The following is a 17,344-nucleotide window of genomic DNA, read 5'->3' on the forward strand; positions in this document are numbered from 1 at the left end:
TGCAGAAGAGATTAACGAGAGCTTCAGGAAATGTAGTCAAATGCGCTGACGGAACTCGCAGCGCAATTGAACGTAGGTTTGGACTTGGTTTCCACCATGTTGGAGCCGCGCCTTGGAACAATTGTGAGTTTGTGTGTGTGTGTGTGTGTGTGTTGGTTTGAATTGAACTGTGTTGTGTTAAATTTGGAATGAGAGTGATAATTGTGTTTTGATGAGTAATCAGTGAGAATTTGGAATGACGGCACAATCCGTTTTTGAAAATAGGTGAAAGGAAGGCTTGAAGGCGGGCAGTTGTATACTCCTGCCTATGTGGCTCGTGTTGGTGCCATGGTTCGTGGTGCTGTGCGAGGCATCACCGTTCCCACAAATTTGACTGTGGTATGGAGCTCATTGCAGCAGTTGCTGCAAGAAATTGATGGAACCAGTGGTTTGGCTGTTGAAGGATCTTTCTTCCAGTCTTTGTTTAATGGACTTGTGAAGGAAGGCAAGATTCTTGGGTTGCTCCGCGCAGGAGTACACTGGACGCCAGCTGTAAGTGGATCCTTCCCTAACTTACTAGGAGTCTAGGATCTCAGTTCACATCAATAATCCTCTGACAGGGTCTGACCAGTAGAGCCTATGGCCTATGGGTAGAAGTAGTCAACTGCTATGGCATATATGCCTTGGGCTATTGAACTTAGTTCCTATATCTTTAGAAAGTATTTGTTGTGACTTCTATTTCTTATGTTACACAACAGGTGTTTGCTGTTGCTCAAAGGGAGTTTGTGGATTCATTCTTTTCTCAGGTAGGAACTCTCACTTCCCTCATGTTTCTCTTCCGTTGAAAATACCACAACTTTTGCCTACTTCTAGTATATTATCTATTCATCGGAGCTGTATAACTGTCTTTACAAGTTTGACAGATTGGACATGTATACTGACTTTTACCTGTTTATTCGTTGTAAATTGTATATTTTACCTGTATATTCTTTGTAAATTGCATCTTTTACCTTCTCATTATCTTTTGGCAAAGCAAAATTCTGAACCACTGCATTCATTCTGCCTTCTTTTTTGTATGCTATAGAATTCTTTTATCACATATGAGGCGCTGCACAAACTTGGAATTCCCCAGCCCATTCAATTCTTGCAGGTAGCTAAATTACTCCTATCCTGATTCTTTTTCTAAATAATAACTATTAGGATCATAGATATATGTGAAATAAATACTTTGTACTACTTGTTTCCCTAGCTTAGTTAATGAAGCCTAAGTTTGCGCAATCCAATTTAGTCCAGATATCCTGAAGGCAAACCTCTAGTTTCAACATTTGTTCATCCATCTATGATTGAGATGCTAGACGCTTCTACTGAGGATGCTCTTGACCGTGGTAGCTGGTAAGCACCGTAACATTTTTTTTTGCATTATCCCCAGTTTTTGTTTTCATTCCTTTCTTCATTACTAAATTCAGCCAGGCTTAATACTATCAATTGATATACAAATTACAGTTGTACAGTATAAACTATTTTTTTTAATTATTGTCATGTGTATAGTGGTGACTTTCTTATCTGATGGATGACTGTTGTGAACTTGTGATATTTTTACTCATCTATCCCTCTGATTTAAACTAACTTTCACATTACCTAGTTATTGGCTTAGCAAAAATAGATATCCAAATTAGAGTATAACATGTTCTTTTGTAAACTCTAATTTACTTATCGTTCCCAGTATCAATAATATGCATGACTTTATTAAATGGGTCTGGATGAGTTGGTGAAGAGGAGTAGGCACACCCTAAAACCCAACTTCTCTGGTTGCCTTGTTATGTTAAAATTTGTTTCTTTGTCTAGATAATGATTGTTTCCACTGGATGATAATGACTGATCCTATTTTATCAGTTTGTCTCTCTCTCTCGTCCTAGCCAGAACTAGATACATCCATATATTGTGTTCTTGAATTTGAAAACTCGTGATGAAAGTTTGGTTAATTTCTGTGAGAATCTTTATGCTATGTGGGATGTAGTGCAAGAATTCCCTTGACATTGTTTCCAAAAATCATTGCAAGTTATATTTACTGTTTACTCTTTGGAAGACAATTTTTTCTAAGCATTGTATTCTGATATAACAATGCTGCAGGAGTGATTCTCTTTCCTTATTGCCTTCATCATTTACACCCCAAGATGCATCAAAAATGTTGTCCCTATGTCAATCTGTTCAAAATGCTCTTAAGGTGATACTTAACCATGTTGTAGATTTATGCTCAGTGTTTTTGATTCATGTGTTGATAAACTTTATTTTCTTTGCAGTCTAACAAAGCACATATTTTTGGGGATTTTTATGTGTTGAGCAGCAGCTTTATAAAGGTTTGTTGTGGCATTTGATATTTTTTTTTGGTAAATAGTTGTGGCATTTGATGTAGTCATGTAGAAGTCAACTTAATTATTTAATTTTACAACCACATTGCCTATTATATAGTGCAAATGCTACTACTATGTCCAGTTTGAATATTGGTTTAATAGATTAGGTTAGTATTGCCAATGAGAACAAAAATTAAGATGCTAGACATGTTATGAAATTTGCTTAGAAGAGGTTCAGCAGTTTAGTGAATACACAGTTCAGAAAATTAATGCTCAGTTCACCATCACAACATGGCTATCAATGGGAACCCTAAAAAAAGTGGTGATATAAAATGCTTGCAGTGTCATCTACTGTACAGAATGGAGTTAGATGTTAGGCTAATATGTATGACCCTTTTATTTTTTGGTGAACACATGTATGACCCTTTTGGAGGGCGAGCCCTGGTGCAGCGGTAAAGTTGTGCCTTGGTGACTTGTTGGTCATGGGTTCGAATCCGGAAACAGCCTCTTTACATATGCAAGGGTAAGGCTGTGTACAATATCCCTCCCCCATACCTTCGCATAGCGAAGAGCCTCTGGGCAATGGGGTACGAAGTGTGACATGTATGACCCTTTTGGGCTATATATTTCTTTCTGTGATTAATTTCCTTTACTATATGCAGATTTTGGTTTCATATCTTTCATTTTTTGCTTAAGAATCAAGAATCAAGAATCAAGTGTAGAAGTTACTGTTGAATAAAAAAATATCTATATGCAACTATTTTATTGTTGGTTTCCTGATGCCATGTTTCTCTCCCTCATCTACTAGGACATCTGTGATCGTGTTGTGAAAGAATTGGAGACATTAGGTGTTTCAGGATGTGCTGACAGTACAATGCATGCTGATGTTCAAGTACCCAATGAAGCAAAAGTAGGGCATGAGTCAGGCAGGTTGAATGAGATGGTGAGTGATGGTGGTGCCAACAGGCATGCTGATAAAGGATCAAAGAAAAAAAAGGGAAAAGCCACTGGGAATGCAGTAGCAAATCTATCTGAAAGCGGTGCAGATAACCAGGAACAGACTTTGACCAAATCTAAGAGAGGCCAGAAAAGAGGTAAGGATGCATCTTCACAAACGTCAGATTCAAAGACAGGTTCTAAGAAAGAATCGCTTAAAGTGAAAGAGGATAATCCCAGTCCCTCAGAAGATTGGATCATGCAGAAAATTACAGCATTGGTTTCCGATTTTGAAGAACAAGGTCTGTTGATTTAGATATCAAATTTGTTCTTTTTCCTTTACATGTTACCCAATGTTCTCAAATGCAGTGCTATAAATTGATAGGTATAGATGATCCTGAAACAATTCTTAGGCCTTTGGCTAACCAATTAAGGCCTACAATAATCAGTTCTTGGATGGAGAAAAAGAAGGCATTGCTTACAAACAATGCAGAAAGAATGAAACGTTTGCTTGATAATTTGCAGAAGAAACTTGATGAGGTTTGACTGCTAATTGCATTTTTTGTTTTTTTCTGCATCCATTATTGTTGTCTTTATGTAGCTTTCTTTTCTTCTTTCATTCAAGGGTATTTATCAAGACATGTAAAATTAGTGCCCTTTTATATGTACAGTTTCTGATGTTCATCTTTTTTGGCAGTCTTTCTTAAACATGCAGCTGTATGAAAAAGCCTTAGAACTGTTTGAAGATGATCAATCAACTTCTGTAAGTTTGATTTAGTTATTCGAAATTTGGGGTTGTTTTCATGGATGAAACAAAATAAGTTAATGCATATATGATGCCCAGGTTGTTTTGCATAGGCATTTACTAAGGACAGTAGCAGCTCCTATGGTGGATATGCTTCTTCAAAACCTGGTATTATATCTAAACAAGTTATTTGTTAATGTTTCATGAGAGTTAATAAGATCTAAATCTAATGCTGGATTCATCATCTGCAGGATGAGCACAACAAATTAAAGAATGGACATGAGGTGCAGGAAGCTCCAAATTCTGAATCTGTTTCACTTAGTCCTGGAGACAGAACTGCCATTGTAAGAATAAGGCACTATTCAGTATTTGGCATAATTTCATGCATCATTTTTCCTTTTTTTAGTGTAGCAAATTTTGTATTAGTCTCATATTTTTGCTGAAGATCATCATTTGGAATGAGCACACAGAATGACATCAAATCTCTTATTTATTATGTTCTTTTGCAGTGTAAGAGTTTTCCAGGAGCTCTTGCAAATAAGGCTCTTGCTGTTGTAGAAGCATTGGAAGGAAAGGTTAGCATTTTTAATTCAGAAGCAATTCTCATTGTTAAGGTTCATTATATAAGTTTACTTCACTTTTCAATTCACAATTACAGCTGGTTTGCCTGGAAATATCTTTTTAGAATATGAAACTTATTATTCTGTATTATTTCCTAATGGTTTAACTAATATTTGAATATTCAATACAACAGAGTGTGGAGATATTCATGGCTGCTTTTAGAATGGTAACAGAAGAGAGGTAATGTGTCTATTTTTGTTTGTAGGACTTTATCATTGATTTGACCTCCAGTTCTTCTGTCCTGATGTGAACCCTAATACATAGTTTGTTCATTAATTTTTACAGTGGGTTGCCTTTGAAAAAGCTTGACAAGAAACTAGAAAGAACACTTTTACATTCATATCGCAAGGTATTTATGTTTACATTTATGTAAAAACTTACTATAATTTACTGGAGGCTTGATTCTACTGCTCAATTTTCACACAAGAATATTCTTTGTTAATAATGAAAACATCTACTGTCATCTTTAATTTATTTTTATTCATAAGTTTTACTTACTTAAATTTAATAATTTATAAGATACTCTAACTGGAAGTTAGTTGCAATTTATGGTTAATTTTACTTAGTGTTGAGTTTATCTTTATCATTAATTGTTATTTCAACAATGACTTGTAATTCTCCCTAATATTAGTTAGTGAAGCAATTCCATTTCCATGTAAAACTCAATCAGTTTTATAATGATACTCTACAATTTGATTGTTCTTAAACTGTGTGCCTTCTATCATTGTTATTAAACAGGAGTTGACATCTCAAGTTTCTGCTGAGACTGACCCTGTATCGCTTCTGCCAAAAGTTGTGTCTTTACTTTATATCCAGGTAACTACAGTATTTATTATTTTTGCTCCCACCTCCCTTTATCCATTATAAACATGGATATTTGTATGAATAGGTTTACCACAAAGCTCTTCAAGCTCCTGGAAGGGCCATTTCTGTTGCTATTTCCCATTTAAAGGTATGTTCTTTCTGTCAATTGATTAAGTTATGCATCAAATCATAACCAGAAATACTTAGTAATAGAAATAGCAAATAATAATGATATGGTCACCAACCTAGGAATTGCATTTTTTTTCTATTTCCAGTAAATAATAAGTTTAGTTGAGTTGAACACCTAAGATAGACAGTGGCATCAAATATGTTGTAATTGTAATTGGAATGAAGCCTGCTGGTGTTTCCCTCCAGACTTATTATCCATTATGATTATCTTATGGATAGAACCTAAATCCAAGCAGTCTTTCTCATGCTACAATTGAATGGTTGTATAATGCAATGCTATTATACATGATCCTTGTATGCTTCATTTAAACATCTAGGATTTTTACAATTTTAACCTTTATAGAATTGTTCACTCAGTGTATTTTTTTTCTTCTTTTTTGTTGAGTGAGGTGGGGGTACCCAAAAAAGCACTTTAGTCCTAAGTGTTCCTTATATGTAATCTTTAGGGATTGATTGGTGGCTTTTTCTCTTTAGGGACTAAGTTGGGTTTCTTTTTTTTTTTTTTTCTGGGGTGCTTGCTTTAATATTTTATGATCACTGCAACCTGATTTGGTCTACCAGCTGCTGCAGTGTGACATCCTAGTTCATGTTTCTTCTGGGATCACCGGAATCAGTCAAGCAATAGGAATAGGTTCAAATTTGATACGCTATTAACATAAAGTAGTAAATGCTATTATGTTTTTTACACTTATATTCTGTTGAAAATAATTTGCAACACCTGTGTTGCTTCACATCACATACATGATACACTGAATGTTTTAGCCACATTTTTGCTCTAGCTTTGACAATAATGTAGAATGAGACAGCCAAAAAAAGGAAAAAGGAATCCTCAGGTTTCCAATAAGAACAATGAATACTTCAAATTGAAAAACACCCGATAATATTTTTTAATTTAATCACGATAAAAGTGATGAGGTGAAGTAGTCTAAACCCCAGTTTTTTCCATTTCGCATACAGCTAGAAGTTTGTCAGTGTTTGTAATGCAGTCCATGTAATGGTTTACAATAAGAATTTTACAGAACTCCCTGATTTTGTTTAATGTGTATTAATTATCAGGATAAGCTAGGCGAGTCAGCATGCAAGATTTTAACTGATTATCAAACTGCCACAGTGACTCTTTTGACACTATTAGCAGCTTCACCTGGTGATGTGAGTAGCTACTAATCAATCGTGCATCCTTCTCACGTACATGTCATTCAAATTTGATATATGTCTCTTCTAAGTTAATCATTAAAGTAGAACTATTCTTTTATAGCTAAATTTTCTGGTGCAGTTTTTCCAACGATTTTTTTAAATAGCTAGAATTTTTCCCCCCTCACTTCTGTATGAGCTCCTTGTTTCCAAACATGCACACAAAATTTAGATTATTTTGAATAATTGGAATAATGTATAGATTGTGTACTACTTTTTCTTCCCATTTTCTACAGGAAGAGGATTGTGCATCTGATAGGATTTTGAGTAAAAAGGAGCTTCTTGAGAGCCAAATGCTGGACCTCAAAAGCTTGGTTTTGAGCACCTCCCAATCTTCATAAAAATTTGTAAGCCAAGTTTGGCTGCTGAATCAAGCTTCATCGTAAGGATGCACTAATTTTGTGTTGTCTATTTTGTTAGGTGCAAAAAGCCTGTGATACGTTGCATTTTGCTAAAGTAGACAATCTTGGGAAATTAGATTAGATTTTGTGGCTATTCATTTTATTCTAATTCGCACTATAAATCTTCACGTCGCAGGAAAACCTCTTAAGTCTTAACCAAAGATTTATACTTGTTTGATAATTGAAGGTATACTGGTTTATAAACTCTTCTGAATGAAAATTTCTTGAGAAGACATAGTTTACATAAGTTGTGTAGAGTAAACCAATTTGCCAAATAGACACTTCATCATTTTATAATAAATTCGTCTCATAATTATTTGAAATTTAAAGCCATTTTACATAACTTTGTTACTTTTTAGTCTACACAACTTGTAAAAACTAGTCTATACAAGTTTCTCGTAATCAACGTTCAACAAAAGTTTTCTGAACTTTCCCACCTTCAGTCGTTTTAAAACCAATTAATTTGGCTAAGCGTTTTTTCTCTTCTTTTTTTCGGGTGGTGGATTTCAAATTCCTTGGGAAATTAACAGATAAATCTGATAACTTTCAAATAAAAAAGAAATGTTAAATATAATTAAGTAAAATATTAAGGAAGGTTGGTGTTATTTTTCCTTAAAATCATCAACGTTCATTAGATTATGACAATTTTTCTGATAGCTAATGCTCGAGTCCAGTCTTTAACACGTCACACTTGGAACGGCCATGACGGAAGCTGAGTCACAATTACCAACACTTAATCCACTATTCAGGTGGAATATAGAATGCTAATTGAACCGTGATTTTTTTTTCAGTATTGAATCATGGATTAGAATCACAAAAATACTAGCTGGATCATTCATCATCTGATATCTTGCTGCTCATCTTTGTTGTTACAGAACCTCAAATGCAATGACAATCTTCATGCCAACAAGCTCTACCATTTGCTCAGTGGAACAAATTTCAAACTTTTCTCACCAAGCAAGGCCTATATAATTCCCTAATACTCCACATGTTTTAATGTAAAATCTGTGACTAAATTTAAACATTTATTTCAGTTTGGTTCAACAATTTGAAATTCTATTAAATCAATTATATCAACTTAAAAGCAAGCAGACCCATTAGAACAAGTAGCCAACAATTGAAGAACATTCAAATGTCATTATGTTGATGACAGAAAGGGAAGGAAAAATGGGGGCTGACGACGTCTAGTCTAACAATTTAAAAGTAGTGTCGTCCTATATACATCGTTCTCCACCCCTCTGCAACATAATTTTACGGCAATCGAAGCCATGGCAAATGGACTTTGCGTAAAGGGAGACAACTATATTTTACAAACTATTTCAAAATCCCTATCGCGTACGTAGTGCCAACCATTTTTTTAAAATTAAACCTTTCATAGTAAATATACTACATGATTCATCAATTCAACCACGTTTAAATCGGAAATAATTACATATTTTAAATATTAAATGATATGGTTAGTAACAAACCTTACATGAAATTATTAAAAAAATTACACGTCTAACAAAATGAAAATTTCATAATAGTCAAATAATAAAAAATCATACTTGAATTTCAAGCATAAATATTTGTTTTAATAAAAAAAATTGAATAAATCAAAATATCTGTTAAAGAGTTCAAAACTATATTCAGCTATTGACTTTATCAGCTTTAATCAATTAGACTAATACTTGACCAATTTTTACTTGCACCAGTTTTGAGCTACCTGAAGTAGTCACCTGACCAATTCAATTTTAGATCTCTGATCCTAACATTCAGATTAAGATAAAATTATTTCGGAAAGTACATCCATTTTCGATCCAGGTGTTTTTCCTGTGCATTAGCTAATGGGCAGAAAACCATGTTTGTCAGACAGCTAGGTTATCCTATGTATCCTAATTATTGTTTATATTAAGGCAAGGAAAAATAAAATACTAGCTTGGATCACTAAGGCGACCAGATAGGAAGAAACGCCAAATTGAAGAATACTAATACTGCAAAATGACTCCAAGGCATTAAATCCATAATCGAAACTTTACAGTAAAAAGGTTTTTGTTTCCTCCTCAAAGTTGAGGCAGATGTGGTCTCTTTTCCAACATTTCATAATGTAGAACAAAATTATCCTGCAAGGAGGTTCTACATTAGAGGCTAAAAAAAGAATATTAATTGGGGAATAGGAGGCAGAGTTCACTAACATCATCGACAGAGTATATTCACAAAAACTAACCTTGCGGACGGTTTCAAATATGCTTGGATCGAAACAGTGATAAGATCCTCTCTCATATGTGTTTGTTTTAACCAGCGGCTCCATGTTGGGAACTCTTATTAACCATAAACGATGTTCTTTGTGATAAAACCAACCTCTGTTGTAACTGCGAGCAACAACCCCTATCCCGTTAGAAATTATTGAATTGGGAAAATAATTTCAGAGAATTAAAATTTAGGAATTTGTCAACATATTTTTAATTTAGGAATACTAAAACTAGATATAAGTGGTTAATGTGCTAACCATGCATTATTTAATTAACCACGCATCCGAGTTAATTGTACCCAAATTATAAAAATTAGAAACAAGCTCAAATTATCCAAAAATAAAAAGAAACAAAAAGGACAGATTGGAGGAAATGTGCATACAGCTCACTGGCGGCATATAATTGGGCTTCATCTTTGGGCATGCTGCAAAAAAGATTATTTTTATATTTAATTATAAAATAACAAGCAATTCAATGAAAAAGTAAGTGATATTCAGATTTTTAAGCCACCTATAAAATATGTAAAACAATGTTTCCACCGAAAACTTGGAAAAATAACCTTGCTGCATCATGCAATAATAAAAAGTTAGCCCAAAGAAAAGGTTTGAAAATAGGGAAATGAAATTATAAAACATAATGTAAAAATCTCACATGTAGAGCAGGTGGCTGTTTGGCAAAATAACATTGTGGCACTGTAAACTCTGGATCTCCCTTAGCTGATTCATCAGTCCATGGAGACCCAAAGGTCTTGTGAAGATTTTCTGATGAATTCAAATTTAACCCCAGTGTAGTAAGATCAATTCCAAGAGCAAGAGATGTCAGGTCAGGATCACTCATCCTGATCACACTTAACAGGCCAAGCAAACCAAATGGATCTGGTGCTGGTTGTGCAGTTTGAATAGACTTCATGCCCTGATCCCTAAAAGACTGATTTACAGCTGACATTTGAAGGCGGAACTGGGACTGATTTTGGTGCTGTTGATATTGCTGGATGAGCTGGTCATATGAACCCATACCAGAAACTGTATTTGGAGAATTTAGCGGCCTTAATCCAATGCCAGGAGGTCCACTGGTCTAAACCAAAATACAAAAGTGATTAGGATGTCAGAAATACTTGTTTCAGTAGGAAACGTGTAATTTTATTTTCATCAGGCACCTCATCTTGAAAGACAAGCTGAAGGGAAAGGAGGGGGGGCTTATTCATTACAAAAACATGTTCCATCGACGAGTACAAAGCTTGCACACCTGTGAATGATAGGTCGAATGTGAAGATGGGAAAATATCTGATCCATGTAGATGGAGAATATCCTGGTTGTTAACAGATGAAAAAGAGACATTGCCACTACTGACTGAAGGAGCATGCTGTTGCTGTTGTGCTCGATGTGATGAATATGTACCCCCTAAGCTGAAACCAGCTGACCTTCCCATCTGCAGATAGAAAGCATGGAAAGTTCAGAAGAACAGTGTTTTGATCCATCAAATATTGTACAAAAGGATATGTATATAGATAAGATTTTTTTGTCTTTTATAAAATGTAACCCACAGAGAAATGCTGAGATTGCATCATTGGCACAGTATTGTCATGAAGTTGTTCTTTCTGGTGCATATCCATAGCATAATCTGCATTACCACCTGCACAAACAATATGGTAAGAAATAAATATTGAAGTCAATTGAACAACTTTAACTAAGTAGAATTCTGCAAATAAACAGAGGTAACCAAAAATAATTAGAAAAACACAGTTGTCATTTCCAGCAAAGCAATCTAAGATTCATCAGCGCAACCCTTGGTAATTAATTTGCTTGCAAAATTTAGAACAATATTGCATCCTCACTAAATGTATAACAGATAATACAGATGGTTAACTTAAAACAGAAAGCAGGGGCACATACTCCTGTCACAACCAATCAAAAGCCAAAACACTGAAATAATACAGAGAATAGTAAAATAAAGAGAGTAATAAAGCAAAGCACTGAAAGTAAACATGCATACAGATCCAGAAAACCCATCTCGCTAAGGATACTCTTTAAACTCCAAAATATAAGGCATACTACACCTTTGAATCCTGGTAAAGCTGGGAAATCTTCATTTTGAATGCTAAACTCTTGGTTTTGTTGAACAATGGGACTAACACCAAGACCCTGTTTTCGTAAAGAACCTGAAATATTTTTGTTTATATCATATTATTCTTTATTGTACAAGATGCATAAATATATCAAACATAAAAAAACATTTATCATCACTTACCCAACTGTCCTTGAGGCCCTCCAGCAGAACTAGGACGAGTTGTCAGTTGAGGGAAGTCATTGATGTCAAAAGGTGAACTGTCATTAGAATTCATATCATTCAACATCCCCATAGAGTTCAAGTTACTCACTGCTTGAACATGGCTTTGGGAAAGTGGACCCCCACTAGGATAAGAATTTCCTAGCATTGAAATTACCTGCGGAGACCCTGGATCAAGAAAATGTTGGTTACCACAGTCAACTCTATTAAAGGGGGAAATTTTATATATTCAACATGCATGAAACGTACAAACAATTTGATCATGCAAATATGCAATTCATATAAATCTCAAACAAGCAGCAGTTCTTTAAGTTGTTTTCAATCAAATTTTGCTGCCGTAGTAACAAATAACATTCACATATCATATCAAGAACCCCTTTTTATATCAATTGATGAAAGAAATAGCATGGTGACACCACAAGAGCCAACAAATTTGATGCAGGCGAACAAGCAGCAATAAATGCAACAAAAAGCTTATCCACAATATCAACCCACATTATCAAGTTTTAGAAAGTAAAAATTGCAGACTAGCTTACTCTGGTTGAGGACAACAGTCCACCAGTCCACATAGCAGAATAATGTGGTTCAGAGGGGTCCCAGTTTTAAACAGCCTATTGTGTCTTTGACATGGCTGCACTATTGCAAAGCACATGAAAATAGTGGCCAGAGTGAATATGGCTGACAGATGGGAATTATCTTCAAAACTCTCATTTCCCCTGTTCCAGCCTTTGGCTTCTTACTTTAAGAATTCAGTTGTGTTATGCATGGATATAAATGTTGAAAAAAATATATATTTAATTATAGTAATATTTTAAATGTGGCAAGTTATATTCTGGTAATTGTGTTGATTAGGGTAACTGTATATTCTTGTATTTATGACTCTTAATATAAATATATGCTCCGCAGTGTAATTCAGACACAGAATTATCATCAGTGTGTTTGGATTGGCAGTGAAGACCCGAAAACAGAGTGTCCCGCCATGATTTTCCACCACACCAAACAGTAGTTTTAAAGCTACCATGATTTTTTCAACATGGTCCACCACATTTCCAAGCATGCACTATATGTATCACATTCTCTCTCTTTGAACAATAAACATCTCAATTGAAAGAACAGCCCAAAATGCTCAAAATCTAGCCAGTCAGAATATCAACATGAAAAATAATTGAGGATTCTACTCAAATAAATAAAGAATTTCTATGTGAGGCATATCATTTTTGCACCTGAATCGCATGAATTGTGTGAGAATCGCATGAATCACATTCTCCTTGTGAATCACTCGATTCTGATTCAAAATGGGTCGCACACAAAGCATGTCGGGTCATGCGCGGCCCAATTATGAAACCCTAAAAAAAAAACTTTTTCCAAAAACTTGTGTAAAAGGGGGGAACAAGCTGATTTTTTCTTCCCAAAGAGACCCAACCTGTCCCCATTGTGTGAAAGACATATATTTGTTCATGTGATACAAAAGCATGTCTCCTTACCTTGTTTTTGCTATTCTCCTCTTTATTCATGCGATGCAAAAAGAGAGTGACCCACCCTTTGTGCCCTCTCTTTTTGTATGTTAATGTGTTGATTGAGTATTAATGCAACCACACGTGCCTGCAAGCTGAGTGGTGGTCCCCTGTAAACAGTGTTTGTTTTGAAGCTTATATGACACTTGGTGTGTGTTTTCATTTCTCTCTCATATGTTTCTTTATGATAAAATGATCCTAGTAACGTTTTTCAGTTATTGGTCATGAATTTGTGCATATATATAAGTGTGTGTAATTTGTGCATATATATATATATATATATATATATATATATATATATATATATATATGTGTGTGTGTGTGTGTGTGTGTGTGTGTCTGTGTGTTTTATATTTAACATGAATCTTATGATTCACAATTCAAAACATAGGCTTTCTGATTCACGATTTGTATCCCGATTCAACTACCATGCTTGAGCCACTCATCAAGTGACCACATGTACCCCACTTCACTCACCCATGACAATATTTGCCCACTTCTTTTGACAATACAAAAAAAGAAAAGATTTTCAATTAATATGGCAAGGGGAAATAGAAAATGCTTACATTAAGGTAAATTTCTTTCATATACAAATATTCCATAAAAGAATAACTTATAATGGTAAAAGTGCATACCTTGTGGAAGCACACCACTCATTAATCGATTCTGTCCTTGCATACCTAAACCACCGGATCCACTGTTTGCACCCAAATTTAGACGAGACGAGAGACCAGGCACAGACAATCCTCCACCAGTCCTTCCAATATTCCCTCCTCCAACCATGTTTCCCACAGAACTTGTGATTCGAGGACCTGCATTTCCCAAAATTGGGTTTACTCCCAATCCTGGAACAGCATTTCGGTTACCAACTGCAGCAGATGTAGGAAGAATCCCCGGAATAGAACCACCAACTCCATTTGTGCTACTACTAAATCCAGGGTTTCCTACAACACTTATACCTCCTCTATTGGTGACTCCTGAATGTCCAAGGGAGCTTCCATGAGATAGCTGCAAATATAATTGAGACAGGCAAAAAACCAGTAAATAACAAAAAATACAATGACAGAATAAAGAGGTGAGAATAAGCTAAAAATTTCAGTTATTACTCTCATACCTGAGACAATGCAACTGGGAGATTGTTGGATGTAAATCTTCCACTAGAAAGGCTTCCAGTGGGTTGTTGAACACCCCCCGATGGTACATTATTTATAGTTGAGTTTCTTGATGTGAGTGTACCGGGCATGTTGGGAACATTAAAGCTCCCATGAATATTGTGCAATCCTTGAATGCCTCCTGCAGCAAGAACCTAGCAATTACACAACTACATGGACATATGAAATGAAGAAAATCCAGTAAAAGCTCCCCACCAGTGTGATGAAAAATTGGGGAGGCTGCACCAGACTGACCAGAAAATGATGAAGCAAAAGACCGTCCAGCACCATCTGGAAGATTTGAAGCAGATCCATTCAGAGAAGACTGCAAGGAAAACTCTGCTAGGATTAAAAATTAAGATAGGCATGCTAAAAAGAAAAAAGTCTGAAAGTGGCAATCAACATCTTATGATTTAAAATAGTAATAATCATAATATATATAGATGTGTGGGGATATATTTTAACCATGTAATCCTCTAAAAAAACTCAACGCATCATACTACCATGCATGTATGCAATGCATCATATGCCAAAGAAATGAAAATATATCAAGCTGGAATTTGCAACTCACAACCGAGAACAGAAATCATATAAAATCCTAATATAAGCCGTCTACTTCAATTTAGCAAGAGAAAAGTCAAAGTTTTTCATGAAAATAAATCAAAATACAACATTACAGTGACCACGCAGGAGAGTGCACAGAAATATAAAATACTGAAAATAATCGCCAAAAGACAAAAAATAAAACAAGAATAGAAAGGGGAGAAGCTTTTTGGGACATAAGGGAATACATTAAGTAACCCCGACATGGCATGAATTTCAAAAGGTCAACCCAAAAATCATCCCTTGCTGAAAATGGTCCGCCTTTGTACTCAAAGTCCTCAGAACAATCTGAGAAGTGTTTCCTTGTTACCAAATAACAACCTAAAATAACATGATGTAAAAGAAAATATTAGACATGATGCAATACAGTAACTTTTAAGCATTTAATAATATAACAAAGTAAACCAAACTAATTAAAATGAAAAAGAAAGTCACATTTGACAAGTTCTCCCATTAGAATCCCGTTCCCTTCTCCAAACTAGCATGAAAGTCATCCAGATTCTACCATTTAATCCCTTGTAACTAAACATGCTTCTCTATAAATCCAGGTTACTTCTCCATATAACTAACATGGAAACATCCGTGACTACAAGACAAACAAACAAAATAGATACAAGCTGTAAAACATACTACGCACTTATGAATTTAATAGGCATGCACAATCGATGTAAAAAAGTTCATACTATCCTCAATTCAGAACCCATATTTGGAACAGCTTTTAAGGTTATTATAATAAAAGCTAACAAAATTACCATACATGACAGTTTGTTGATCGACATCATCGGTACATATATTATTTATTCTACACCTTATTTATTTTCTGACATCAAAATAAAATTTGTAGTTCCACTTAGAATAGACCAATACTGCAGTTGCAGTATTGTCCACAACCGCATCAATCCACAATTGCGGAGTAGTTTCGATTAATAGAGAAAAAAGCCACAGCATAATCCCAACGGCTGCAACGCAACCACAACGATCTAAACAATCCAGATTTTGTTTTAAAAAACAGATGCATTCACCACAACTCATCTCACAGTAGTCTCAACTCCGGCAATCACATTAACCACAGCGCACCGCAATATTCTGTTCGTACTAAAATTTAAAAACCATGGCAGAAACAACCGAAGCATGTTTCAACTCCCTATTTACAGATTAAAAAGATATGTATTAAGCTAAGCTTAAACCTCTAGTAACGATGTGCAAACCCTAAATTAGCTTCAAAGTACATCTCATTTCTTCGCAAGGATACCTAGGCGGGAAAAAAACAAATTCAAAGCAGAAACCATAGCCAAAAAATTATTGCCGACACACTGAAAAATCAACAGCAGCAACAAGTTACAAAAACAAAGCCGCGTCAAATTTTCAATTGCGTATTCCTCAATCCTTTCACATCGTAAACCAAAAAAAAGCATGCAAATCATTACACAGATAAACACGCTATACTACAAACCATTGGCAACCTATAGGTTTCAGTTCACGGAATCGAATTAACTGTTAGGAATAAAAACCTACACCGAAATTCGAAGCTGGAGAAGCGGAAGAACAAAAGCGTGCAGAGTTGCGAAGGAGTGAGGGAAGTGTAACGAGGATCTAAAGGAATAAAATGATGAAGTGAAAAGCAGAGTAGATCGAAGGTGGAATCAACTCGGAGAGGAAGAGAGAGTACCTGAGGAGCAGATCAGAGCTAGTTCTGAGTCAAAGACCGAGTTCGGATGCCCTAAATCGGAACCAGAAAAATGAAAGTGAAAGCTACAAAGGAAGAGAAGAGAGAGATAATGTTACGGGTTGGGTTGGGTCCGAGACGACAAAAGAAAAGGTTTATTATAAATTTCTGGTGTAAAAATGAAAAAATGTGCATGCGGCTGCCAATACAGGTTCCTTCGCACCACTTGGGCCTGCCTAAATTGTAAACTAGTAAGTAGCAAGTGTTCCACCTTTCATTTTGAATAATATTCATAACAAAAATAATAGCTACTGATGGATACAAATCGAGTCGTCCTTGCTAATAAGTTTGTGTGGATAGCCAGTTATGATTACAAATTTTTGGAAATTTTGGTGAAGTAATTAAATAAACAAAGATTTTTTTTAGAACACAGTATTCTAAAGAAAATTTTATTCAATCTGAATTAAATAAATCAATGGATAGTCTTAGTTCCATGGAAAATACCAGTCTAAGTGAAGACTCTAAAAATTTTAAGCATATAAAAAAAATCATGATTGAAATGATAGTGACAATTCTAATTACAGTTATTTTGATTATATATTTAGTAGGTGCCCATAACATCCAAAATTTCTTATTTGATAAAACTTTTTTAGTTAGGGATAATAAGAGGAATAAT

At 35.1% G+C, this 17,344-nt stretch overlaps 2 protein-coding genes and 1 non-coding gene across 13 annotated transcripts in view; 2 read left to right on the forward strand and 1 right to left on the reverse strand.

Annotated features, from left to right (window-relative positions):
- Positions 1-7,293, forward strand: part of LOC100810221 (E3 UFM1-protein ligase 1 homolog) — a 9,933-nt gene extending 2,640 nt beyond the window's left edge. The window contains 20 exon segments of the mRNA XM_006590934.3: positions 6-38; positions 41-123; positions 265-531; positions 738-785; positions 1,064-1,129; positions 1,268-1,371; positions 2,110-2,203; positions 2,280-2,336; positions 3,139-3,568; positions 3,652-3,806; positions 3,964-4,029; positions 4,111-4,179; positions 4,263-4,355; positions 4,521-4,586; positions 4,766-4,812; positions 4,918-4,981; positions 5,371-5,448; positions 5,522-5,584; positions 6,682-6,774; positions 7,053-7,293. Of these exon segments, the coding sequence (XP_006590997.2) occupies positions 6-38; positions 41-123; positions 265-531; positions 738-785; positions 1,064-1,129; positions 1,268-1,371; positions 2,110-2,203; positions 2,280-2,336; positions 3,139-3,568; positions 3,652-3,806; positions 3,964-4,029; positions 4,111-4,179; positions 4,263-4,355; positions 4,521-4,586; positions 4,766-4,812; positions 4,918-4,981; positions 5,371-5,448; positions 5,522-5,584; positions 6,682-6,774; positions 7,053-7,157 (2,081 nt within the window). The 3' untranslated portion in view covers positions 7,158-7,293.
- Positions 7,294-9,008: 1,715 nt separating this feature from the next.
- Positions 9,009-16,921, reverse strand: LOC100783662 (probable NOT transcription complex subunit VIP2). Of its 11 annotated transcripts, none has more exons than XM_041006739.1 (16): positions 16,672-16,849; positions 16,518-16,595; positions 15,191-15,323; positions 14,655-14,724; positions 14,363-14,541; positions 14,208-14,256; positions 13,884-14,093; positions 11,696-11,902; positions 11,505-11,606; positions 10,992-11,080; positions 10,694-10,876; positions 10,100-10,522; positions 9,959-10,011; positions 9,831-9,872; positions 9,424-9,568; positions 9,009-9,319 (listed from the first exon to the last, which is right to left on the reverse strand). In XM_041006739.1, the coding sequence occupies exons 3-16, from the start codon at positions 15,206-15,208 to the stop codon at positions 9,260-9,262; spliced, it is 1,830 nt and encodes a 609-aa protein (XP_040862673.1). In that variant the 5' UTR covers positions 15,209-15,323; positions 16,518-16,595; positions 16,672-16,849; the 3' UTR covers positions 9,009-9,259. The 11 variants fall into 11 exon arrangements, with proteins under 11 accessions (XP_040862673.1, XP_040862672.1, XP_040862674.1 ...); XM_041006738.1 differs by having other exon boundaries at positions 14,616-14,724; positions 16,672-16,848; XM_041006740.1 differs by lacking the exon at positions 16,518-16,595 and having other exon boundaries at positions 16,672-16,921.
- On the forward strand, positions 14,616-14,696 carry LOC113000984 (small nucleolar RNA snoR35). The gene has a single exon (XR_003266292.1). It is a non-coding gene; the product is annotated as a small nucleolar RNA snoR35 (small nucleolar RNA).
- Positions 16,922-17,344: the final 423 nt, after the last annotated feature.

This window comes from Glycine max, chromosome 11, assembly GCF_000004515.6.
Source record: "Glycine max cultivar Williams 82 chromosome 11, Glycine_max_v4.0, whole genome shotgun sequence".
Lineage (NCBI taxonomy): Eukaryota > Viridiplantae > Streptophyta > Magnoliopsida > Fabales > Fabaceae > Glycine > Glycine max.

Coding starts and splice junctions, on each gene's coding strand:
- LOC100783662 (XM_006590935.4), bottom strand. Junction 10,523..10,693: donor ATTCGACCTATCATTCACAG/GTGTGCAAGCTT, acceptor ATTTTGGTTTAG/ACCAGTGGACCTCCTGGCAT. Junction 9,873..9,958: donor TTGTTTTACATATTTTATAG/GTGGCTTAAAAA, acceptor TCTTTTTTGCAG/CATGCCCAAAGATGAAGCCC.